General features: G+C 40.7%; 1 protein-coding gene across 2 annotated transcripts in view; it reads left to right on the forward strand.

Moving 5' to 3' along the window:
• IL6ST (interleukin 6 cytokine family signal transducer) overlaps positions 1 to 20,128 on the forward strand; it is a 91,412-nt gene extending 71,284 nt beyond the window's left edge. For both annotated transcript variants that reach the window (XM_089688076.1, XM_089688077.1), the window contains 7 exons: positions 1,231 to 1,416; positions 3,337 to 3,438; positions 6,755 to 6,901; positions 10,257 to 10,397; positions 11,360 to 11,456; positions 12,423 to 12,504; positions 16,560 to 20,128. In XM_089688076.1, the coding sequence (XP_089544202.1) occupies positions 1,231 to 1,416; positions 3,337 to 3,438; positions 6,755 to 6,901; positions 10,257 to 10,397; positions 11,360 to 11,456; positions 12,423 to 12,504; positions 16,560 to 17,213 (1,409 nt within the window). In that variant the 3' untranslated portion in view covers positions 17,214 to 20,128. The remainder of the gene's footprint in view (positions 1 to 1,230; positions 1,417 to 3,336; positions 3,439 to 6,754; positions 6,902 to 10,256; positions 10,398 to 11,359; positions 11,457 to 12,422; positions 12,505 to 16,559) is intronic.
• Positions 20,129 to 21,091: the final 963 nt, after the last annotated feature.

Here is a 21,091-nt window from a genome sequence, read left to right on the forward strand (position 1 = left end):
CCAGGCACCAATACAGTCAATATACACTGTCGTATTATTGACATTGGCTGGGAAGGGATTAAACATCTAGGGCGATCAAAAGCTTTATTGTGTTCCTAGCCAGTCTTTTTGTGTGCACTGCCTACTGTTTTTACTAGGCAATTTGCTAGATTTTACTTTTTTGAATAAGCCCGGGTTCACACTGATGTGGTGCGAACGTCGCACTGGTTTCTGTGTGATTTCCACACCGCATCATAATCGCACCGCATTCATATGAACCACTGCGGTTGTTTATTTTAAGTTAATGACACCCTGAAATCCGTTCGAAGTGCAGAATCGGATTGCATGGGTATGAACACCCATGCGATCAGTTTCTGGTGTGGACACAAAAAGGGTCCTGCTCCTTCTTTTTTTTTTTTTTTTTTTTTTTGTGCGGATACTGCTCAAATTGCACCGCAAAGAAATCGCATGTGATTTGCAAAGAAGTGCGGTTCCTATGTGAATCACATGCGTTGTGCCGCACAGCATCAGTGTGAACCTGGGCTAAAACGTAGCAGATCGCTGTTGACATAACCCAGCTCTGCTTTGTTTACACAATCAGAGCTGTGTTATGTCAGTGTCCTCATCTATTGGCTGGCACCTGTGGATTGACTTCTGCTTTATCCAATCACAGCAGAAGCGGTGCTTTGGCAGCAGGTGGACGCCCCTCCTGTGGCGGAAATGCAAAATGAATATATGTGATTTTAGCATAGAACATCCCCCCCCCCCATAGCAGTAAATCTGCTATAGGGCGGAGGTCTAGTGGATACATCAACGGGGTGAATAAAGTTCAGGAGGGCAGTACTTTAGACATAAAAAACAAAATCAAGAACACTGAGACATGACTTTAAACTAACTGGGGGAAAGTTCAAAACTAATCTCAGTAAGTACTATTTTACTGAAAGAGTAGTTGATGCTTGGAATAAACTTTCAGCAGAGGTAGTGAGCCAGTAAATAGCTTCAAATATGTTTGGGACAAGCATAGATCTATACAACACAAAAATAACCCCCCCCCCCAAAATTCAATGGAGTACTCAGCCTTTTTCTGCTGTCACTTTTCTATTTTGTTTCCTTGTGCAATAGGTTTACTACTCCTTTTAAAATGAATAATCACTTGTGAAATATAACTATATTCTAGTTCTATATAAACTGTTGGATTTGTACTGCATGATCTTCTTATTTGTTATATTTTTCCTATTCTTTCAAATAAAGTGACGCTCTCTTCTGAAATTGACGTAAAGGCCTTCCCCAAAGACGGAAAGCTTTGGGTGGAGTGGACCGCACCGACTAAAAGTGTTCTAGGTTATGTCATAGAATGGTGTGCAAACCCAGATTCTCAGGATTGTGATATGGAATGGCAGCGAGAGCCAAGCACTGTCAATGGGACATTCTTGAGAGGTAAGTCTATTTTGAATAAAGCTTTCCTTTCTAAAGAAGTCCAAAGATTTTTTTTTTTCCCCCCCCCCCCTTTTCATACCTGAAGAGAGCTTGCCCCAAGATTGTGCCTTTAAATTGTGACAGCATCCTTCCATATATAGTTAAAGGGTAGGTTCACCTTTGTGGGAAAAAAAAAAATGCACATCTTTTTGTAGGTGAAAAAAAAGTTAATTTATTATTATTTTTTTCTTTTACTAGGAGCCCACAAAGCATTGTACCCATGATCAGCAGATCATGGGTGCAATGCAGTGCTTTTGCAGACTGTAAGCATCAATTAACTACCTAGAGCGCTCCTCAGTGCCCTGATAGTTCATTGAGAACTACAAGCTGACCGGCTCAAAAGCTGACAGTACTTGTAGTTCTCCCATTCACAGTACTCTGTGAATGAATGACGTGGCCGTGTGTGGGGAGAGGATCCCCGGCTCATTGTCACAACGGGAATTGGGGGGGTTAACATGTTACACCCTGAATATGGGCGTAGCATGTTACAAGAGGTGACCTAATCTTTTAACTTAATATTTTCTGCCCTTGTTTTTTTCTAGTTTTATGTGCATCTGTAGTATATAACTCAAAAACAAATATCTGCCCTAACTATAATGCAGTTGTTCTGACTAGGTATTTGGAGCTTTGAAGCCCACTTTGTGATCTGTTTTCCTCCTCTGCACTTTGGAGTACTATTTCCAGTGTAAAACCAGACCAAGTTAATGCAGAAAATTCTGCGTATGTAAAATGACCAGGAAAAACCTTCAGAGATTTAACGTACTCTGGCTACAACATTACAAGGCAAAGCTTAATGACTCTGGCTGCTTTAATACACAGACATATTGACCCACCACTATAATGTTTAGCCTTCATGTTAAGTGGTTGAGTGTGGCCTTGGATAGTCAAAGGGAAAAGGGGGAATGTCCCAGAAATGGACACAGAGGTTCTAACCCTTCCTTACTTTGAAGGGTTTACTAAGAATTGTATGAACCATAAGCAGTTTGCCCTCTTAGATTCTCCATATATAGATCACATTTGTGCAGATGTCCTAGATTATAGTTGCCCAATAAATCATGCATAAAGATTTATAAACTACTTCTGTTAGTTTTGCATTAGATTTGTAGCGAGAGACACTAGCCACTTGTATTACTCAGCCAGTGACAGACATGGTACCCTCCCTATTCAATAACGCGCGCAAGTACAAACATTTTATTCTGTGTATAGATAGATAAATACAGGGGAAAAGGGTATCCTTTGAGTTGTCCTGAACTCTTTCCTGGTCAAAAATACACAATTTGGTGTCCGATGGCAAGTACCCCCCCCCCCCCCTCGTTTCTGTCCTAAAATAGTCACTAAGAGGAAGCATAGTAGGAATGCTTGCCTTAGCACCAGTCAAGCAGGAGGTAAGTGATGGTTTCCGCTTTTGTACTACAGAGCAGTAGAAATGTTGGGGCATCATGTGCAATGTATCCTGCTTCTCACCTGCCCAAGTAGTAGTGAGCAGTGCCCAGGTCTATAAGGCAATGAGTGGGAGTCCCAGAACTTTCCCTGTCCATATCCCATGTAAATGGTCCCCTAAATCCCAGAGTGCCCAGGTGTCCTGTATGGGTAGGCCTTAAATGGGCAGAAGGGTCTGAAAGGAGAACTTTGCTCCATGGATCTGAGTTGAGGTGTGAATTGAATGCACATACATAGTGTACATACACACATCAGAATGGTGGGAGTTTCCAAGTTGGCAGTGTATTGAAGTACTTGTGGATTCCCGCATTTGCAGATTCTTGTTTACCATAATATCGAATATTTTACTTTGTTATTACTAAATTTCATTTATTTTTTCATTGTATTTTTACAAGTCATTTGGTTTTGCATTTAATTAAACTTTTGCTTTTGTCCTTATAGGTGACCTGAAGCCGCTTGTATATTATATGATCAAAGTTTATCCACTATATAAAAGTGGCTCTGAAAGACCAAGATATGTGGCAGCCTATCTCCAGCAAGGAAGTATGTAATGGTTTAGATGTGAATAATGTAAAAGTACTCCGTATATCTCTCGCATGGAACTACTAAATCCCAATTATGAGCTTTGTGGCTTACCCATTAGGGCCAATTCACACCAGTGCATTGATCTGTGTTTTAGCACAGCTGTAAAACGCAGATCAACGGAAGGACACCTGAAAAACCATTTCCAATGTGTCCTGTTCACACCATAATGCTGCATTGACTTGCATTGCGCTAAAATGCGACAGGTATGCATTTTAGTGCAGCGCAATGAATGTGAACACAATGCACAGGATATCCTGTGAAAATGCAGTACGCTTTAATGCACGTTAAAATGTATGTCAACGAACATCAAAAGTGTATGTCAACAGACGTCAAAATGTTTGTAACAGATGTCGGTGCGTGACTAAATGGATGGAAATGTACACCCATTTTCTATACATTTTAGCGCAAGTCAGTGTGAATTGGCACTTGCGGTATATATTGCGAAAACACAATGATATGTAATCTGCTTGTAAAATGCAACATAAAAGTGGTTTTCAATATTTGGAATTGTTAGAGCTAACAAAGATGTTCTATAATTAGGATAGAAACCAGCGATTCTGGATACACAGCCACAGGATTGCAAAGAAATAATATGCATGGATGGCCCCTACTCACTGTGCTGTAATGATGAAGCTTTATTTCTGTTCAGTGTGGTTATTCTTTACCATAGCATATGGTCACATGATGTACATAATCAAAAGGGAAAATTTATTTTGAAAAGCATTCACATGGAGAGACGTGATATTTCACGTTTCCCAGATTTGTAACATAATTATATTGAATTCTATGCCTATATATTCTAACACCCCCAGATATTATGTGGGGTTCTTCCCTCTCATAGTTCCTCTTTCCCTTTTTCCACCTTTCTTCCTCAAGTTAAAGGGAGACCATACATGATTCTTTTTTTTTTTTTTTTTCTTTTTTTTTTGGTTCAACCAATGGGTTAAAATAAAATAGCTTCTTCCTCCATCCACACATTTTGATGTGGATGGGGACATGCTCCCACTGTGCTATTGTATTCTTTCTGTCTGGCAGAATACAATGATCAGTGGTGAAGTCTATAGCCTGCAGCACTGTTAGTTTAGGAAAAAAACCCAACAGGCTGGTTGTACACAAACCAATCAATAGATTGACTTGTGTACAACCAGCTCCCCCCATACGTGGATTGAAATTTGCCCGGTTTCTGCTGAATCGGGCAAATTTTGATCTATGTATGACCGGCTTCAGTCCTTTCCCTCCTCCACCCCATGTGATTAATGCCTTTTGGTCACCTTTTATCACACCTTGTCTTATAAATTGCTATAAAAACTGTGTGGGAGTGAAAAAGTTGTTTTGAAGAATGCAAGTTGTGACATGAGTAGATAGTTTGTCCTTAAAGCGGAGTTCCAGCTGAAAACATAAATAAAAGTCAGTAGCTACAAAAACTGTAGTTGCTGACTTTTAAAATACAGACACTTACCTGTCCCTTGGTCCAGCGGTGTCCTCAATACAGCGGGTTTCACCGGCTGTCTTCTCTCCCTGGCGCTGGCATCTTCAGTGTGGGCACCCGGCTGTGACAGCTTGCAGATTCATAGCCGGGTGCCAACTGTGCATGTTTGAGAAGCGCTGCACTTTTTGAATGACTCCATAGTCTTCTGGGACCTATCACATGTCCCAGAAGACTACGGGGAGGGAGGGGGGAGGACAACTTAGCTTCTGAGCGCCTTAGGCGATCGCAGCGGAAGTGGGAGTGGGTACCTGTCAAATTCGGGTACTCACTCCTCAAAGGTGCCAATCCTTAATGGGGAGCGGGGGACAAAGACTTAAAGCAGAACTTCCCCTTTTGGGTGGCGCTCCACTTTAATGTCCCTCCCTACCGCAAGACACAATTCAACCTTATAGACTTACATCATTGGAAATTTTTACACACCTTATGTACAGGGCAGGTGCTAGACTATTTTATTTTGCATCCCGGGCAAGATCAACTACTTGCGCGCACCTTCCCCCCCCCCCCCCCCCACAAAAATAAAGATAGAATAAAAAATTTTTTAAACTGTAGAAAATATTAAATCAGCAAAACATGAAACTGCTAAATTTCTTTTAACTTGCAAAAATAAGTGCCATAAGATGCCACCAGCACCAATATTAAAGAAAAAAATCAGTGTCATGGACGGACTGTATCTGTGGCTGGCACTGGCGGGTGGACGGCTGCAGTGAGTGGAAGATGATGGATCCACACTCTGACAGATCCCAGGCTGGAATTCCCCAGGCAATGAGGGGAGATAATACACAGTGACTACAGGCAGCCCAGCTGACACAGACACAGAGAACACCTGCACTGAGCGATCCCACACAGTGACAGATCTGACACAACACCACCAACATTGACACAGATCAGCAGGCACTAGAAGAGCAGACTGTGGGATTGTGATGATGTAACCACTCACTGACACATTGCACATGTGATGGATGGCCGGGTCACATTCACACAGACATGAGACATCAGACATTACCTTCCTCCGCAGGTGCAGCTCCACCTCCGCTGTTGAATGGGAAGAGAAGGGCTGGAACTCCACAGTGATCAGCAGTTGCCAGCCAACTTGCAGTAAGGGACTGAGTCTGAGAGGAACACTGGAAGGAGCTGCCGCTCTTCTGCTACACTTGCCTCAAACCCGGGGCATCTTCCTCTGTCCTTTTTTCCTCCCCTCTGCCGCCCATCCTCTCAGCTGGAGTATCTCATGTCATGGCGGCGTCACTCACAGTGTGCCGGCCTGTGCTGCGCCCAGTGCCCCTAAGTGGCAGTGTGCCCTAGGCGGCCACCTAGTTTGACTAGTGGAAGCACCAGCCCTGCTTCTGTACCTACGACTGAAACCATATGTATTTCACATATCATCTGGAATATTACTTGTTCATTTTCTTTTCTTAAATGCCTGTATGCTCATTAAATAATTTAAAAAAATTGTTCTCAGATATTATGCAATTATAAACTCAAAATGGAGTTTGTGTGGTGACAGGATCTCCTACATGTAACACCTACATGCCTCATGCAAGGATTTAGGGGCATGCTGTGAAAGCACATCACAACCTAGATTTTACCTGAGCCTTTGGATAAAATAGTCTATTTGTCATACATGGCGATCATGCAGTGCACTGCTGACCTGATCTGCCGTGCTGTGCATGAGCCTGGACTATGTACAGACACTTGATTATATGTCATAATGCTGATGGAAATAAGTAGCCATAGAATTTCTGGATTGGTGCTGTAAAATGTAAATCTTCCTGCTTGTCTCTGCAGTTCCTGAAGAAGGACCTATGGTTCGACCCAAGTCAGTGGAGAAGACGAGAGCAGTCATTGTATGGGATCCAGTTCCGTTAGAGAAACAGAATGGTTTCATCACCAATTACACACTGAAATATGAAGCCAAAAATGGCCCTGTAAGGAGTAAGTAATTATCTAACCATGGAGAGCCCAATACCTTCCTAAAATCATGTCTATAGGTTTTACAATGTGGTATGTCTGACACACTGGACAGATAACACAAAGAGCCTGAAAAGTCTGGCTTTCTCTTGTAGGGCCTGTTCACACCAAATATGTTGGGATGGGTTTCTCAATGCACATATGTCTAAAAATCATTTCTTTCAATGATAGCAGTTCACCCCATTGTGCTAAGTTGAACATGCTGCATTTTTTGTCAGTGCAATGTGCTTTAACACGTCATTGCAGCACAGCTTTTGGCAACATAAATTGGGGGGCATCTTGGAATCCAGCAAGAAGTCTGTGAATGCATAACTTGGCATCAAACAGCACTAGTGTATGGGTGATTAATCTTACAGCAGCACCCCAATATTATTTATTTTAGTTTGTAGTCATTTCAAATAAAGGTAAAGAAAAACACAAGTTCCCCTTTAAAGTTCAACCCATACTCTATCCATTCATGCACTATGGGCTGTCAAGACGAAGGAAGCCATATGATAGTTTGGTTGAGGACACAGGCAAATATGACAGAATGGAACGTTAAATCGATGGCTTTAGTTCCTCTTTATGATCGACTGCTGTTCAGAGACTCTGGGCTTCAGCAAAATGGCAGCCTCTAGCAAGAAGAAACAGGAACAATGCTGGGGGCAAAGTACAGCACACACTCATTTTGTTAGCATAATTAATAATAATGTGGAATGTATGTTCCTTGCTAAAGAACATTATTTTTTTTATCAAGTTGTTATAGGTAAAGTTCCACTTTAGTAGTAACTATGGGGGCCCTGAGGTTGAAGTACAGATGTCAGTGTTTCAAGCAAATAGTCAAAGCTGTTAAAAAAAGAAAAAAGAAGAAATCAATCTTCTTAAACATGCGGCACACACTATTACCACTTGTGGCTATTTGCATATATGTGGCAGCATGGAGGAGGAGCTTATTTGGTGCTACCACATATATGCAATTTGTATGCTGAGAGTGCAGTCAGTAATACATCCACAGCATTTCAACAGATTTAGCATACTCCTGATCAAGCAGCAACACATATGTGGTGTAACCTAGTAAAGGCCCACCCCTGTCCTGTCACATAGTTGCATATACAGCAGGCACTACTAAGTAATACTTTGAGAAACCTTGATGAGTGTATAAAAGGACAAAGTACTTTTTTTACAATAGCAATATTTAAAAAAAAGAAATTCAGCACAACCACACATGCTTCTTCTTTCTAACACTTGCCCACATATTCATTCTTAAATATAGCAAAAATTTTATGTATTTTAAAAAGTAAAAATTTCATTTAGAATTTCTAAAATGCTTCACCTGGTAGATTTATAAACAACGCAGCCCTGGGGGAAACAAATCTGTGCGCGTTTTAGGTGTCTGAAATCTTTTCCTTGACGGCAACAGGGCAAACGCACTCTATCCTGGATAGCTTGGATCACTACTAATAGCTTTTGCCCGCTTTTTAGTTGACCAGAAGCCTTAAGGGAAATCCAGCCTGTAGTGGGTGTAGTCCCAAAACTTGTAGTGCGAACAAAGGCCATTTTACAGGGTGCAGAATTGTCCCTCTCTTCCTGTCTTCAGAGAGTGCACCCAGAAACAACTCTGCTGAGTACATTGTCTTAAAATAACAACCGCAAGTACTAAGATAAAGCCTGTAAGAGCAGACATCGAAAACTAATAAAGAAGATTCTCCAAACAAATCCCATACTGCAAACAATGAGAAGTCCATTAAATTCTACAGCCTCCTAAAGCACATGTTACACAGCATTTCTGAGTTTCCAGAGACTGGTCTGGGATCTGATGTTACGCACTGCACAGCTTAGACAGAAGAGCCTAGTGTAATTTCAGACCTGAGTGGAGGGAATGAACACACACCCCTCTATACAATCTCCTAGGGAAACGTACAGCTGAGGCTGTCAACCACGTGCTGTAGGGGAAGTTGAGCAATCATCCAGGATTGCTTGGTGTGGGTATAAACTCTTTTATAAGTGATGCATTCAGATAGTAGAAGAATCACGCTTGGAGGTTTGTATAGAAGCAAGTGCACACTATTGAAGGCTATGCTTTAGTTTTCATTTCAGGGGTTTACACCCATTTTAATAGGTGAAAAAAAGCACTACAACACATAAAACACATTGCAATGTAAATAAAAATTCACTGCAGTGAAAATCACATGCTAATGCATGCTAAATGCCACATTGTGGTGCGAATACTTAGTGTTACTAAACCCAGGACCCTGCATTTCACTATATCTGGTCTCCCACAGTACACAGAACATGGAAGTGTAATTATTTTACTAAATATCTGCTGAATACCTGTTCTTATCAGCAGTTAGAGCAGTCTTGTGATTTCTGTCAGTGTCCAGCTGAGCACTGGTTAAAGCTTGAAGGGGAAGTTTTCATTTTGCTCTAGGAGGATGCAGAACCCCTGACCTCTGTTCACACCACAACAGTAGTATCACATGCAGATTTTTTTTTTCCATCAGCTTTTCTGCACATATAGTGTGTATGAGGCCACTGTCTCCCAATGATTGGTTCGGGGAAAATGTATTTAATATTTCAGCCTTAAAAACTAGGTTCTGCGAAAGGTTCATGTCTACGGTAGTTTTCGGTTCCTGTAGCCATGATCCTGGTATAAGCACTTCTTGTCCAGGATATTTATATACATACGCTGCATGGAAAGTGGTTAAAGGAAGTTGACAAATAAGATGTACTAGCTGGATCACCAGGTGAAAACTAAAAGAAAAATAGTTATAAATCAATGAAAACAATATAAAGCAATATATTAAAGTTTTGCTTTTGGGTTTAGATAAACTTTAAAAGAGGAACTCCTGTTATACAGCAACTTACATGAGAACTCAAACTACAACTTTCAACCTACTAAACCTTTATGAAAGGATTTGACTATTAATGGGGACCTGGACTTTAGGTTTTACCCCCCCCCCCCTTTCCAAAGTAGCCTTTATCCTTCTGCAGCATTTTATTCAAGGATGGGTCTGAAATGATTCCCATAATGCAGTGCAAGCTCTCAGTGCCCTGCTATGGGTTAGCTTTATAGTAGATATAATAAAAGCATAGACACACACATAGGGAAGCAGCATATAAACCTGCACTAGTCTCTTTATCAGGGTGAATATCCCAACCTTATTCGCACTTCATACCTGAGTGATCTTTACTGATGGAACAAGACACATCATTTCTAGGATGGAACTGTGTTCATTTCATTATATTCATATCCTCATTTTAAAACTATACTGTTTTTTTAATATTAACAAGAACTCTGGTCAAATATGATGCATAACACAAGATTTGCTTTGTTTTCTAGCTGTCACACTTAATTCCACTCTGACTGAGTATGTGATGACTACCCTGACCGGTAACACAGTATACAGCGTCAGTGTGACGGCCAACAATAAGATCGGAGGGAAGGAAGGCTTATCGTTCACGTTTTCCACCAATAGATTTGGTAAGGATCACACATTCAGAAAGTTCTGATCATAGACTGAAAAGTGTGTAAAGGGGAAGCTGTTCTCATTTCCCAGTGCAACCAGTAAGTCTTCTGGTTCATTCTCCCATATGGCACTAAGCAAGTAGAAGGGAATGTTCTTGCTGCACACACCAGAACCCAGCTCTTCCTTAAGACATATCGTTACATTATCTTTTCTTAATAGACCCCAAGTACTGTTAGTTTATCATGAAGAATGTTCATAGAAAACAGTAGATATCCAATATTCCCTCAACGGCCATTTTATTAGGTACACCTTGCCAAGAAAATATCCCCCACACCGTTAAACCACCACCGCCAGCAGCCTGAACCGTTCATACAAGACAGGATGGATCCATGCTTTCATTCTGTTTACGCCAAATTCTGACCCCACCATCTGAATGTCGCAGCAACCAGTCTGCCCATTCTTCTCTGACATCAACAAAGCATTTACCTCCACACAACTGCCACTCACTGGATATTTTCTCTTTTTTCCGACCATTCTCTGTAAACCCTAGAGATGGTTGTGTGTGAAAATCCCAGTAGATCAGCAGATTTTGAAATAGCCCAGCCCATCTGGCACCAACAATCACGCCACATTCAAAGTCTCTTAAGTGACTGGTTTCTTGTGTTAAACATTGTTTTTTCTGCAGTACAGATGAAGACTTCTGATAATAATCATAATTTGCACAGTTTTGAATGTATTAAAGCCAGAAGGTCAGCATGTGGCCAAATATCATCTTGACAAGGAGACATTGGCAACCCTCATTTTTGCCAGGGTTACTGTAAGCCTCACTGGTGTTTGATGCAGTGTTGGCTTTAGATTGAACAAATTTGTACACAAATTCCTACATGCGTTTTTCTTACTGCTTTAACTTGTCATTCATTTTCTCAGTAGCCATCACTGTGTTTTTGTTTGTTTTTTTTCTTGTTTTTGTTTGTAGACACTGGAGAGGTTGAAGCAATCGTGGTTTCCTCTTGTATCGGTTTTCTATTACTTGTGCTTGTTGGTGGGATCCTGCTTTGTAACAAAAGAGATCTGTAAGTATTCAGTCATTCATTACACTATGGTCTCCCACTGGGGCGTGATTTACATGACCAGATGACAAGTGAATTATGATTGATTATATTGGTCAGTGGTCATTGGATTAAGTCAGTACTCGGTACTCCTGGGGTATTCCCTCCATGAAGTCTTGTAAGCTACTATTGTGCTGAAAATTATGTCTGCTGGTGGTGTTCTGATTTAAAATAAAAAGGCTGTCTATTAAAAGTAAAATTTGGGTTATTTAATTAATTTAATAGGAAACTTTATAAGGTCTGGCACAGTGTTTTATATGCAGTAATGTAAACCCAATCCAAGCATGGAATTTTGGAGTGTAGGAATGTGCCAGAATCCCATGCTGTAATTATTTATGGGTCAGGAGGCCACAGAATTAAGACAAGAAGTGGAGGTAAGGTTGGGAATATGTGATATTGTGAACAAGGCACCCAACCTCTCTTTGAACCCACTGGGGCTCATGGCAATGTTAACCTGTGACAGGTTAATGAACAAAGCATTGCAAGGTTACAGCAAGTGTCTGTGTTTTTTTTTGTTTTTTTTTTTGCATTAATCCACTTCCTGACTGCTACATAATACAGGCATACATGACTCCGCTTCATCTTGTCCAGTCTGCGGGCTGAAGGAGGTCAAATCGATTGGTTTCCTCATTAACCATGTGAATGGAGAAACCTCCACTGCTGGCTATTGTACTCAGACAATAGTGATAGGGTGCAGTCGCTTTTTGACCCATAACTTTCCACCTAGTTGATTTCTAAGTTAACTATTGTTGAGGTGGGTGGTGTCAATACGGCCATCTATGGCTTTAATTGTGGCCATAGATCTGGGAATCTGTGAAGGTTGGAGCTGTGTGAGGACCTAATCCTTTACTTGATTTACATCACAGAAAATGTGGCACTTTGTTGTGTGCAGTTGTAGAGTAATAAACATATTTTTTTCTTTCTTTTCAGGATTAAAAAACACATTTGGCCAAATGTTCCAGATCCCTCAAAAAGTAACATTGCGCAATGGTCTCCCCAAACACCTACACGGGTAAGTTAAACTCCATGATGGCCAAATAGAACTTAAAGAACTTCACTCGGCTTTCTTTGTTGCTAAAATTATTAGTTGTCTATGTTTTATCTTGTAAAATCTTTAACCCGGTTCAAGTCTTCATGCCTAGAGCTGCTAATTCAGGTATTCCCTCCTAGTGTGAATATTACGTTTAGGTATGTTCATAGCTGAGCTAGTTCGACCCAATAAAAAGAAAAAATTGCTTGCGGTGTTGAAACTGGTGCATTATGTAGCCTACTCATTGTGAGGAGGGTGCCAAGCACTGGGTTGTATTTGAATTGCCCTCTGATTGCAAGGAAAAGAGGTAAAAAAAAGTTGTATTTAGTAACTTCAGGAACTCAAATCATTTAAAAGCAGGTTATTGTTTTAAAATAAATATTGTTCAGCATTACTCTGCTGGTTTGTCTCTTGAAAATTGGTAGCTGCGTCTATCGTCACTGACAACAAGGGGGGGGGGGGGTGTTATACACAATTGTGTCTAAAACTGACAGGCAGACTCCTGCCTAGGTGAAAGCAGTCCGCACACCCCGGTGATTGCTTCTACGCATCCCGGTAATGGACTTTTGTGTCCACTATTTGATGGAAAAAAACATTAAGTAAAAAAAAAATTATTTTTTTTTTTTGCAAAAAATTAGTCACAACCAAGCACATAACATCTCCCCCAAACCCAGCCAACCCCCCCACCCAAAAAAAAAAAATTTGAGGCCCACTACCCCACATATAGGCACGCACGTACGAACATAAATGTACGCGTCGGGGGCGCCTGCACATAAAAATGCCAATTTTGGATACACATATTACTTATCGCTAGGCATGCTAGTGCGAGCAATAATTCTAGCTCAAGACCTCCTCCGTTACACTAAACTGATGACCTGTAGGGGCTTTTGAATAAAAAATATAGGGTACTGAAGTTTGTCGCCATTTCACAGGTTACGCAGATTTGAGGTTTGACATGTTTGGTATCTGTTTACTCAGTGCAACCCCGTCTATTATAGTTTACCAAAAATTTGGGTAATTTTTGCTTTTGTTTGCCCTAAAATTCATTTTAGTGTGTTTTTTGTTTTTTTTTTTACTCAAATTTGTTTACCTTTGTGGTAATATCGTGTGACATAAAAAATTGGAACTACCACTATTTTATTGTCTATGGTGTTTGCTTTCAGAACATATATTTGGGGGTTTTGTGTAATCTTTAAGCCTAAAATAATGTTTTAACCTTGCATGCAAAACGGTACTGGCAGCAAAAGGGTTAAAACAAATGAGCATTTACTACATTTACTTTTTTTTTTTTGGAGCCTGTAAAGCATTGCACCAGCGATCTACTGCAGGTCTCCTGCAGACTGTCAGTGTAAGCTAGAATATATATATAGGGCAATGCAACAAAATACACCAAGTGCTACGCCTTCAAAAGGGAATATTAATAATCACTTTTGAAGGTTTAGCACTTGGTGTATTCTGTTGTGCTGTCCTATATATTTTCTAGCTATCTATAACATTGAGTGTGGTGATTTCACTTAAATGGTGTTAGCTGGCAACATTATTTCAAAGTGGAACTGCACTGTATCACCAAAAATGCTATATATATCATTTTTAATGTTATAAACTCCTCCATCCATGTAGGTCTCCATGCTTTATGCTTTGCTGAGAATTCATTTTGAAAAACGTCCCCTGGTGTTTCTTGCAGTGGCCATCTTGAAGAAGGGCAGATGATTCATGTAGCATTTACTTCCTGGAATCCATAAAAAAAGAGAGAAGTAGCGCCATCTAAGTGCAGCAATAAAAGCAAATTTATTTCCACAAAATTGGCAACTCGCAATAGTTAGTACTCAAGTGTCAAACTGGTGTCAACCGCTGTGCAACTCCTGGCTGGTCCCACTGCAAGCAGGTCTCCAATGCACTGTTGGTGTACTTGGCTGTGCTGGTGGTTCCCAGTACTTCCTGGTTGGTATGGATCCACAGAGCAGGCGGGAGTGATGTCATCTCCAGGTAAAACAGCAGTAGGCGTGGCACTCATTCAGAGCATGCATGCTTCTTCATCAGGCCAACCACCATCACAGCCGAGGACAGTGCATTGGAGACCCGCCTGCAGCTGGACCAGCCAGGAGTTGCACAGCGGTTGACACCAGTTTGACACGTGCTCATTTGACTACTACTATTGTGAGTTGCCAGTTTTGTGGAAATAAATTATTTGCTTTTATTGCTGAACTTAGAGCTTCTTCTCTTTTTTTTTTTTTTTTTATGGTTCACGGTCTCTTCTAGCCCTTTTTTTGAATCCGTTGCCACTGAGTCAAGCATTGTTGGATTATCCCTTAACCACCTTTGGACTTTAAGGACTTTACTTGTGTGGTTAATATACAAGCTACCACATTATACATCTACATCTGGTCTTTTTCTTCTTAGTGCGCCAAATATTTCTCTTGTACGTCCTGGAATTTATCTGCCCTTAGCTCAGGCATTGGCTGAGCTGAGAACCCTCCCCTCCTGAAGACTCCTGAGATGTATGACATTTACCTAGGCATGGAAACCAGGAAGTAACTGAAGGAAAAAAAAAAAAAATTAAATATGCAGCTAGTATTAATAATAATAATGATAATATATTCGTATTAATATAATAGTATATCATAAGAATTAAAAATAATCCATGTTGATTGAAAGAGTGAAGTTCCACTTTAATATTGGAATATAGGTGTATATTTGTTATTTTGGTTGAGCTAAATAATTTAAACAGTGTTTTATGTCAGTGTAAGCTGTCTGCTCGTACCTCATAAGGGCAGGCAGTTTTACGCCGACAGGAAGACTCAATGAACCACCTAAAGCAGTCTTTTTCAACCAGGGTGCCTTCTGGGTTCTTCAGGGGTGCCTTAGCAAAATGCCTAAAAATTGCTTGAAATTGCCCAAATATTGGGTACAGGCCAGCAGGTGGATCAAGACTTCTGAATTGTTACACAGTGCCACAGGTTTTCATTGTGCAATATTAAAACCTTGGGTACTGTGTAGGCCAGCCACCAGCGTCCTTATAAACCACTTACGTCATTAGTTGACAAGGACATCAGGCATCTGCTCAGCATCTTTGTTTGACCCTCTCACACCTCTGTGAGCACTGGAATCATAACTGTGTGGTTGAGAGAAAATGAAGTCGAAATGCCGGAACACTAGACAGAACCAGTGTGCAACTGTGTATTTGCTTTGAAAGAATAAATCGCCTCTAATGTGGGGTGTCCAGTGTGTGGATGTTGCTGCAATATGTAAAACTATTAGTTTAGGTTTTTACATTGAAATGATGAATGATCCCGAGGACCCTATTCTACAAAGGGTGCCTGGAATGGATAAAGGTTGAGAAACACTGACCTAGAGAGCACAACAGTGCAGTGGTAGTTCATTGAGAACTACGAGCCGACACCTGCAAAGGTTATTGGGAGTTGTAGTTCATTCATTTACTGAAATCTGTGAATGAATGACGTGGCGCAGGCGCAGTGAGGTGTACTCTCCTGGTTCATTCACAGCATCTGCAAGGGCCATGGCACTCTGTCTTGTGGCCTGTGACTCCTGTCACCCAGTTTTATAGTTCTGGGCAGAGATGGCATTCCTTTAGCAGTACTCAGTGTGGCATTTTACATTCTTTACATCTGTGATTTAGTTGCATTTTTGAGGTACAAATCATGTCCCCCCCTCACTTTAGACATTAATGTGGCGCATACTGTATACATCACACACTTCTGGGGTGAACACCCTGCCTCTGCTCTCCTGTAATGCACCTGGGGATCCTAAAACACAATACTGTCTCTAATTTAAAGGTCAACAATGCTTTCTAGTTTACAATGCTAGGGCTGTACTCTTCACCCTTTTACTGTTGAGATGCCTTTCGGAGTGATGGGCAGATTGCAAAGATTGGCTGTTGATTGCATTACAGAGCCCGTATATATTGATGGTCTTAGAATACTGTACAGGACAGAGTCTGTGTGTCATATTCTGTATGAAGTGACAGGTGCACTTTAATTGTCACATATGTACAATAACTTTTTTGTGTGTTTCTGCAGCATGAGCCAAAAAGCCATCCCTTCCAGGACGGTAGTTTTACTGATGTCAGTGTTGTGGAGATAACTGCTGATGAGAAGTCTTCATACAGTAAACAGGACCTGAAGTCTGTGGATTTGATCAAGAAGAACACATCCGAGGGCCTTAGTAGTGGTATTGGAGGTTCTTCCTGCCTATCTTCCCCACAGCTGAGTATTTCAGACACAGATGAAGTTGAATCTGGTCAGAACACATCTAGCACTGTTCAGTACTCTACAGTCATTATCAGCGGATACAGAGGACAACAGCCAACTGCTGCAGCCCTACCAACTTTCTCCAGGTCTGAATCAACTCAGCCTCTGCTAGAGTCTGAAGAGAGGCCAGATGAGCAGCAGCCCTTAGAAGTACCAAACCAGTATTTTAAGCAGAACTGCACTCAGGATGATTCTACAGGCAGGCAACAGGGCCTGCAGCAAGAGAACCTTTCTTCTCATATACATGAGCAAGGTCAAAGTCCACAACTGGCTGGACTTGGCCCTGAAATGAACCTTGAAGGTTTTAATGCTGGGCAGAATGTGAGTCTTGAATGTCAGCCAGCAGAGACGGACATTGAGAGCATGGAGATAAAAAGCTATTTACCACAGACAGTGAGGCGAGGAGGCTACTTGCCCCAATAGACTTTGAGAGCCTTATGTCAGAATATGGACTTCATTTTCGAAGCCGCCAATATGGACAAATGGAGGAGACTAAGCCAGGCCTGGTGCATGACTGCTTCACCTTTAAACTCATTATTACCAAAGAGGTCATTGACTTTCAGTGAGGCTGGGTTCACACCTTTCTCATGCAGTGTGTTGCGGCACTGCACATGTTAATGCATGTTACGTGTCTTGACACATTGTGGTGTCTCATTTTACAATGGCACCTCAATGCACAAAGGCAACAATGCTTCATTGCAGATGCTTTGCCCTGTTTGGTAAAGAACTACTATGCTGTGTTGCTGAAAGTGATACGTCTGTTTTGTTTTGTCTTTGATTTTTGGGTGCATTACCAGCCCATTCATTTGAAGGAGCTACCTTAATGCAGAACACTCTACCCTGATAGTGTGATAACAGACTGAATGTTCCTTATTCAGCATGATTTTATTTATCCCCTGAAATTTTGTTTTTGAATTGTTCAGCATTTTACAGGCACTAGAGTGAATATACTTTTTCTATTAATTATGATTGAGTAAATCTGCTTTAATGCAACTTCCCACATCAGAGCTTAGTTATTTCAGAATACACAGTTCATATCTGGATAGTGATCACCCTTTAGCAGTACCTTTTTGTGCATGTAAAATCATATGCATGGTATGTAAATAAAAAGCAATTCTGTAAACACAGATGACACAATCTATATATAAATATACTGTAAGTGTTCATATAATTGAAATCTTAAGACACCCTATGTATGAACAGGTACAGCCAATTATTGAACATGTGGTTCAAATAATCTATATATTCTGCCTTTTAATGGCGTTGCCACCATCTAAGCCAGTTGTCTCCAAACCGCCGCCCTTTGCTTGCCTTTATCCAGCCCTTGGGGCACTATTCCTTTAACTGATATGAAGCACTAGTACTTCCATGAACACCAACAATGTGGCACTTTCTTCCCACTGACACCAACAAGACACTATGTCTTTCCCTGACATCAACGATGGGACAGTATTCCCTCTGCTGACACCAGGAACAGGGCACTATGCCTTCCAATGATGTGAACAATAAGGGCAGTATTCCTCCCCCCATTACCAATGATGGGTCCCTAATACATCAGCTCCCATAGGTGCTATGTAATTTTCCTCCTCCCGTTAAGCCTTTGGCATTGTTTAGTCCCACTGCTATTGAGACATTTTCTGTTCTCACTGGCCCCAAACAAAAGATATATCAGGGTGAGAAAAGCCCATTTAAGACTAATAGTTGCCTTGACGTTGAGCAGCGTTTTCCTCTATGACCTGATATTTCCAGAAGCTGGATATAATGTTTCCTCCAGAAGTTCAGTAGAGAATGTAGGTGTCAGTGCTCACCGACACTTCTCTAGGTGCTGAGCACATATTTGGGTGTTCATTTGCCATTCAGCACTTAGAAGACTACCATCAACGCTGACACTTGTCTTCCCATAGAGATGGGGGAAATGTTCAGGAAGCATCAGCTGGTACAAATTCTCATTCATTTTGCTTTGCACATAGGCATGCATCAGTGGCTCAAAGTTTTCGCTGGCAAGCATATTCATTAAGGCATTCCAAATCCGAGTAATCCAAGCCATTTAGTCAATTGTTTTCCATGTAGTTAGGTCAGCTAAAAAACAATTTATAATTGGTTGTGTTGCTGGGTGAATCCAATTAAAGGGAATCTGTCAATAATGCAAAGGTAAAAATGATCCAGAAGCTTGTACTTTTTTTGTTCTGTTTTTTTGAGTTTGACGTTGAACAAGCAATGCAGTTCTGGTGTGCAAACCTCAATGGCTGCATTCTTTGTTCTAGATTAGGGACTCGCTGCAAGGAGTGCATCAGGGCTCCTCTGAAATTACCGGCACTGGCTCCAGTATTCTTAGTTTTTACAGGTTCAGTGCATAATTCAGAAGTTACAATCCACAATCAAGCCATTTATAATGTAGTTGGTGATTACAACAATAAATCCTGAGAAATGATGCATCAGAGAACACTGGCACATTGCTTACTCGACCTCTGGGGTCAAGTCCTGGTTATAAATTACATTTCACGTATTGCTCCTTGCGCTGCCTTACTGTATAAACAAGTTGTAGTTTAGTCATTCTTGCTATGGCTTTGCATACAGACAGGGCAGACAGAATTTACAGCTGATGTGGCTCGTGCATCTTTTGTAAGTAGTAGGTAGTAGCAGTATTAATGGACGAGTTTACGGTTCTGCACAATAGATCTGCTTTAAACCAAACTGGTTAAATGACAGCCCAATACACACCCCTTTTAGTAGTGTCTATGTATTTTCTTATAATGCCAAAGTGACAGTCACAGAACATTGACAGTTGAACATTTATAACCTAGTAATACCTTATCCAGCCTTCCATAGATCTATCTTCTAACTAGAATATTGGTTTTAAAGGTCTGTTTTGTCTGCCGAACGTGCCTTGTACAGACACTCTCCGGAAAGAAATTGATAGGTGGGTTTAGTAGGCTTTTAATACTGTATAGTAATGTCTGTGCATTTGTTTTGTTTTTGTTGAACTGTACATGTTGCTCCTAGTATATACAATGTATATCACCCTTTACTAAAAAGCATTATATAAATAATACGCAATAAATGTTAGGGTGTTTTTTTCCCAGAATGACTGTTTAATGCCCATACCATTAATATATATTTTTATAGTGTTCTTAACTATTAACGCTTTAATTTATTTTTCAATACATATTCTCAATCCATTGTCACATAAACAATGTACAAAATTGCTTTGTTTACAGTTGATACTAAATTTAAGTAACTAGAAAGCAATGTTTCTCAATAGACTGTGAAAGAAGCAGTGACACCTGCATGAGAATGCTCATTGTACACTCATTTCATTAAACTATGAACAATTAAAATCATTGTGTTTTCTGTAACGGTAGTCATACCCCTTATGGACCAGAGCAATGTTTATTTCTTTTGTTCATTGGAGGACACAGCCATACTTCATGATGGATGGATTTGTTGTCACCACCTGCAGGAGGCTAGGTGTAACTAAACTATATGCAAACCCAAGGGGCAGCCCTCTGTAGGTGGCCAAACCTACATCTGCAGCAAGGAGTTCAGTTATTGCCTAGCATTTCAATAGTTAGAATATTGAGCTGTCCAGCTCTTTGCTATTTTTTTTGCTGATCTCTAATTGGAGTTTTTAGTTCGTCAATGGATTTTTGTCCTGTCAGTTTTTGTTCTGTTTTCAATCAACTTTGGTGCTGGGTGAAGGGCCAGGTATCATAGATACTGGTTGTCCCCTCAATATCACCAATGACCACATGCCGTCCCCAGTATGTTGGGTTCAGCTGTGATAAATCTGTCTTTCACAGAGTGGCTTAAAAGAGAAGTATGCACAATCGTAATCCTTGTGAGCTCCCAGTACCTACAAATCTTTCCTGCCCTCTGAGAAGTGTACCATTTCTGTTTAATTCTTTTTTTAATTGCCTGTTGGAGGGGCTACAGACTTTCCAGGATTCTCATGCCGACGTTCAGTTTGAGATCCACCCCCTGTTCTCTCCCAGTGATTGATGTTGGCTGTAAGCGCTCTGCTCATTTCCAAGACCACAGAGAAATGCTACACTCCTTACTTCCCTCTTCCCAGCTATATATATATATATATATATATATATATATATATACACATACATATACACACATACAGTCAGGACCATAAATATTGGGACATGGACACAATTCTAACATTTTTGGCTCTATACACCACCACAATGGATTTGAAATGAAACGAACAAGATGTGCTTTAACTGCAGACCATTAGCTTTAATTTGAGGGTATTTACATCCAAATCAGGTGAACTGTGTAGGAATTACAAC

This window comes from Staurois parvus, unplaced genomic scaffold (assembly GCF_062004578.1).
Source record: "Staurois parvus isolate SC_StPar_1 unplaced genomic scaffold, SC_StPar_1.0 ptg000445l, whole genome shotgun sequence".
Classification (NCBI taxonomy): Eukaryota; Metazoa; Chordata; class Amphibia; order Anura; family Ranidae; genus Staurois; species Staurois parvus.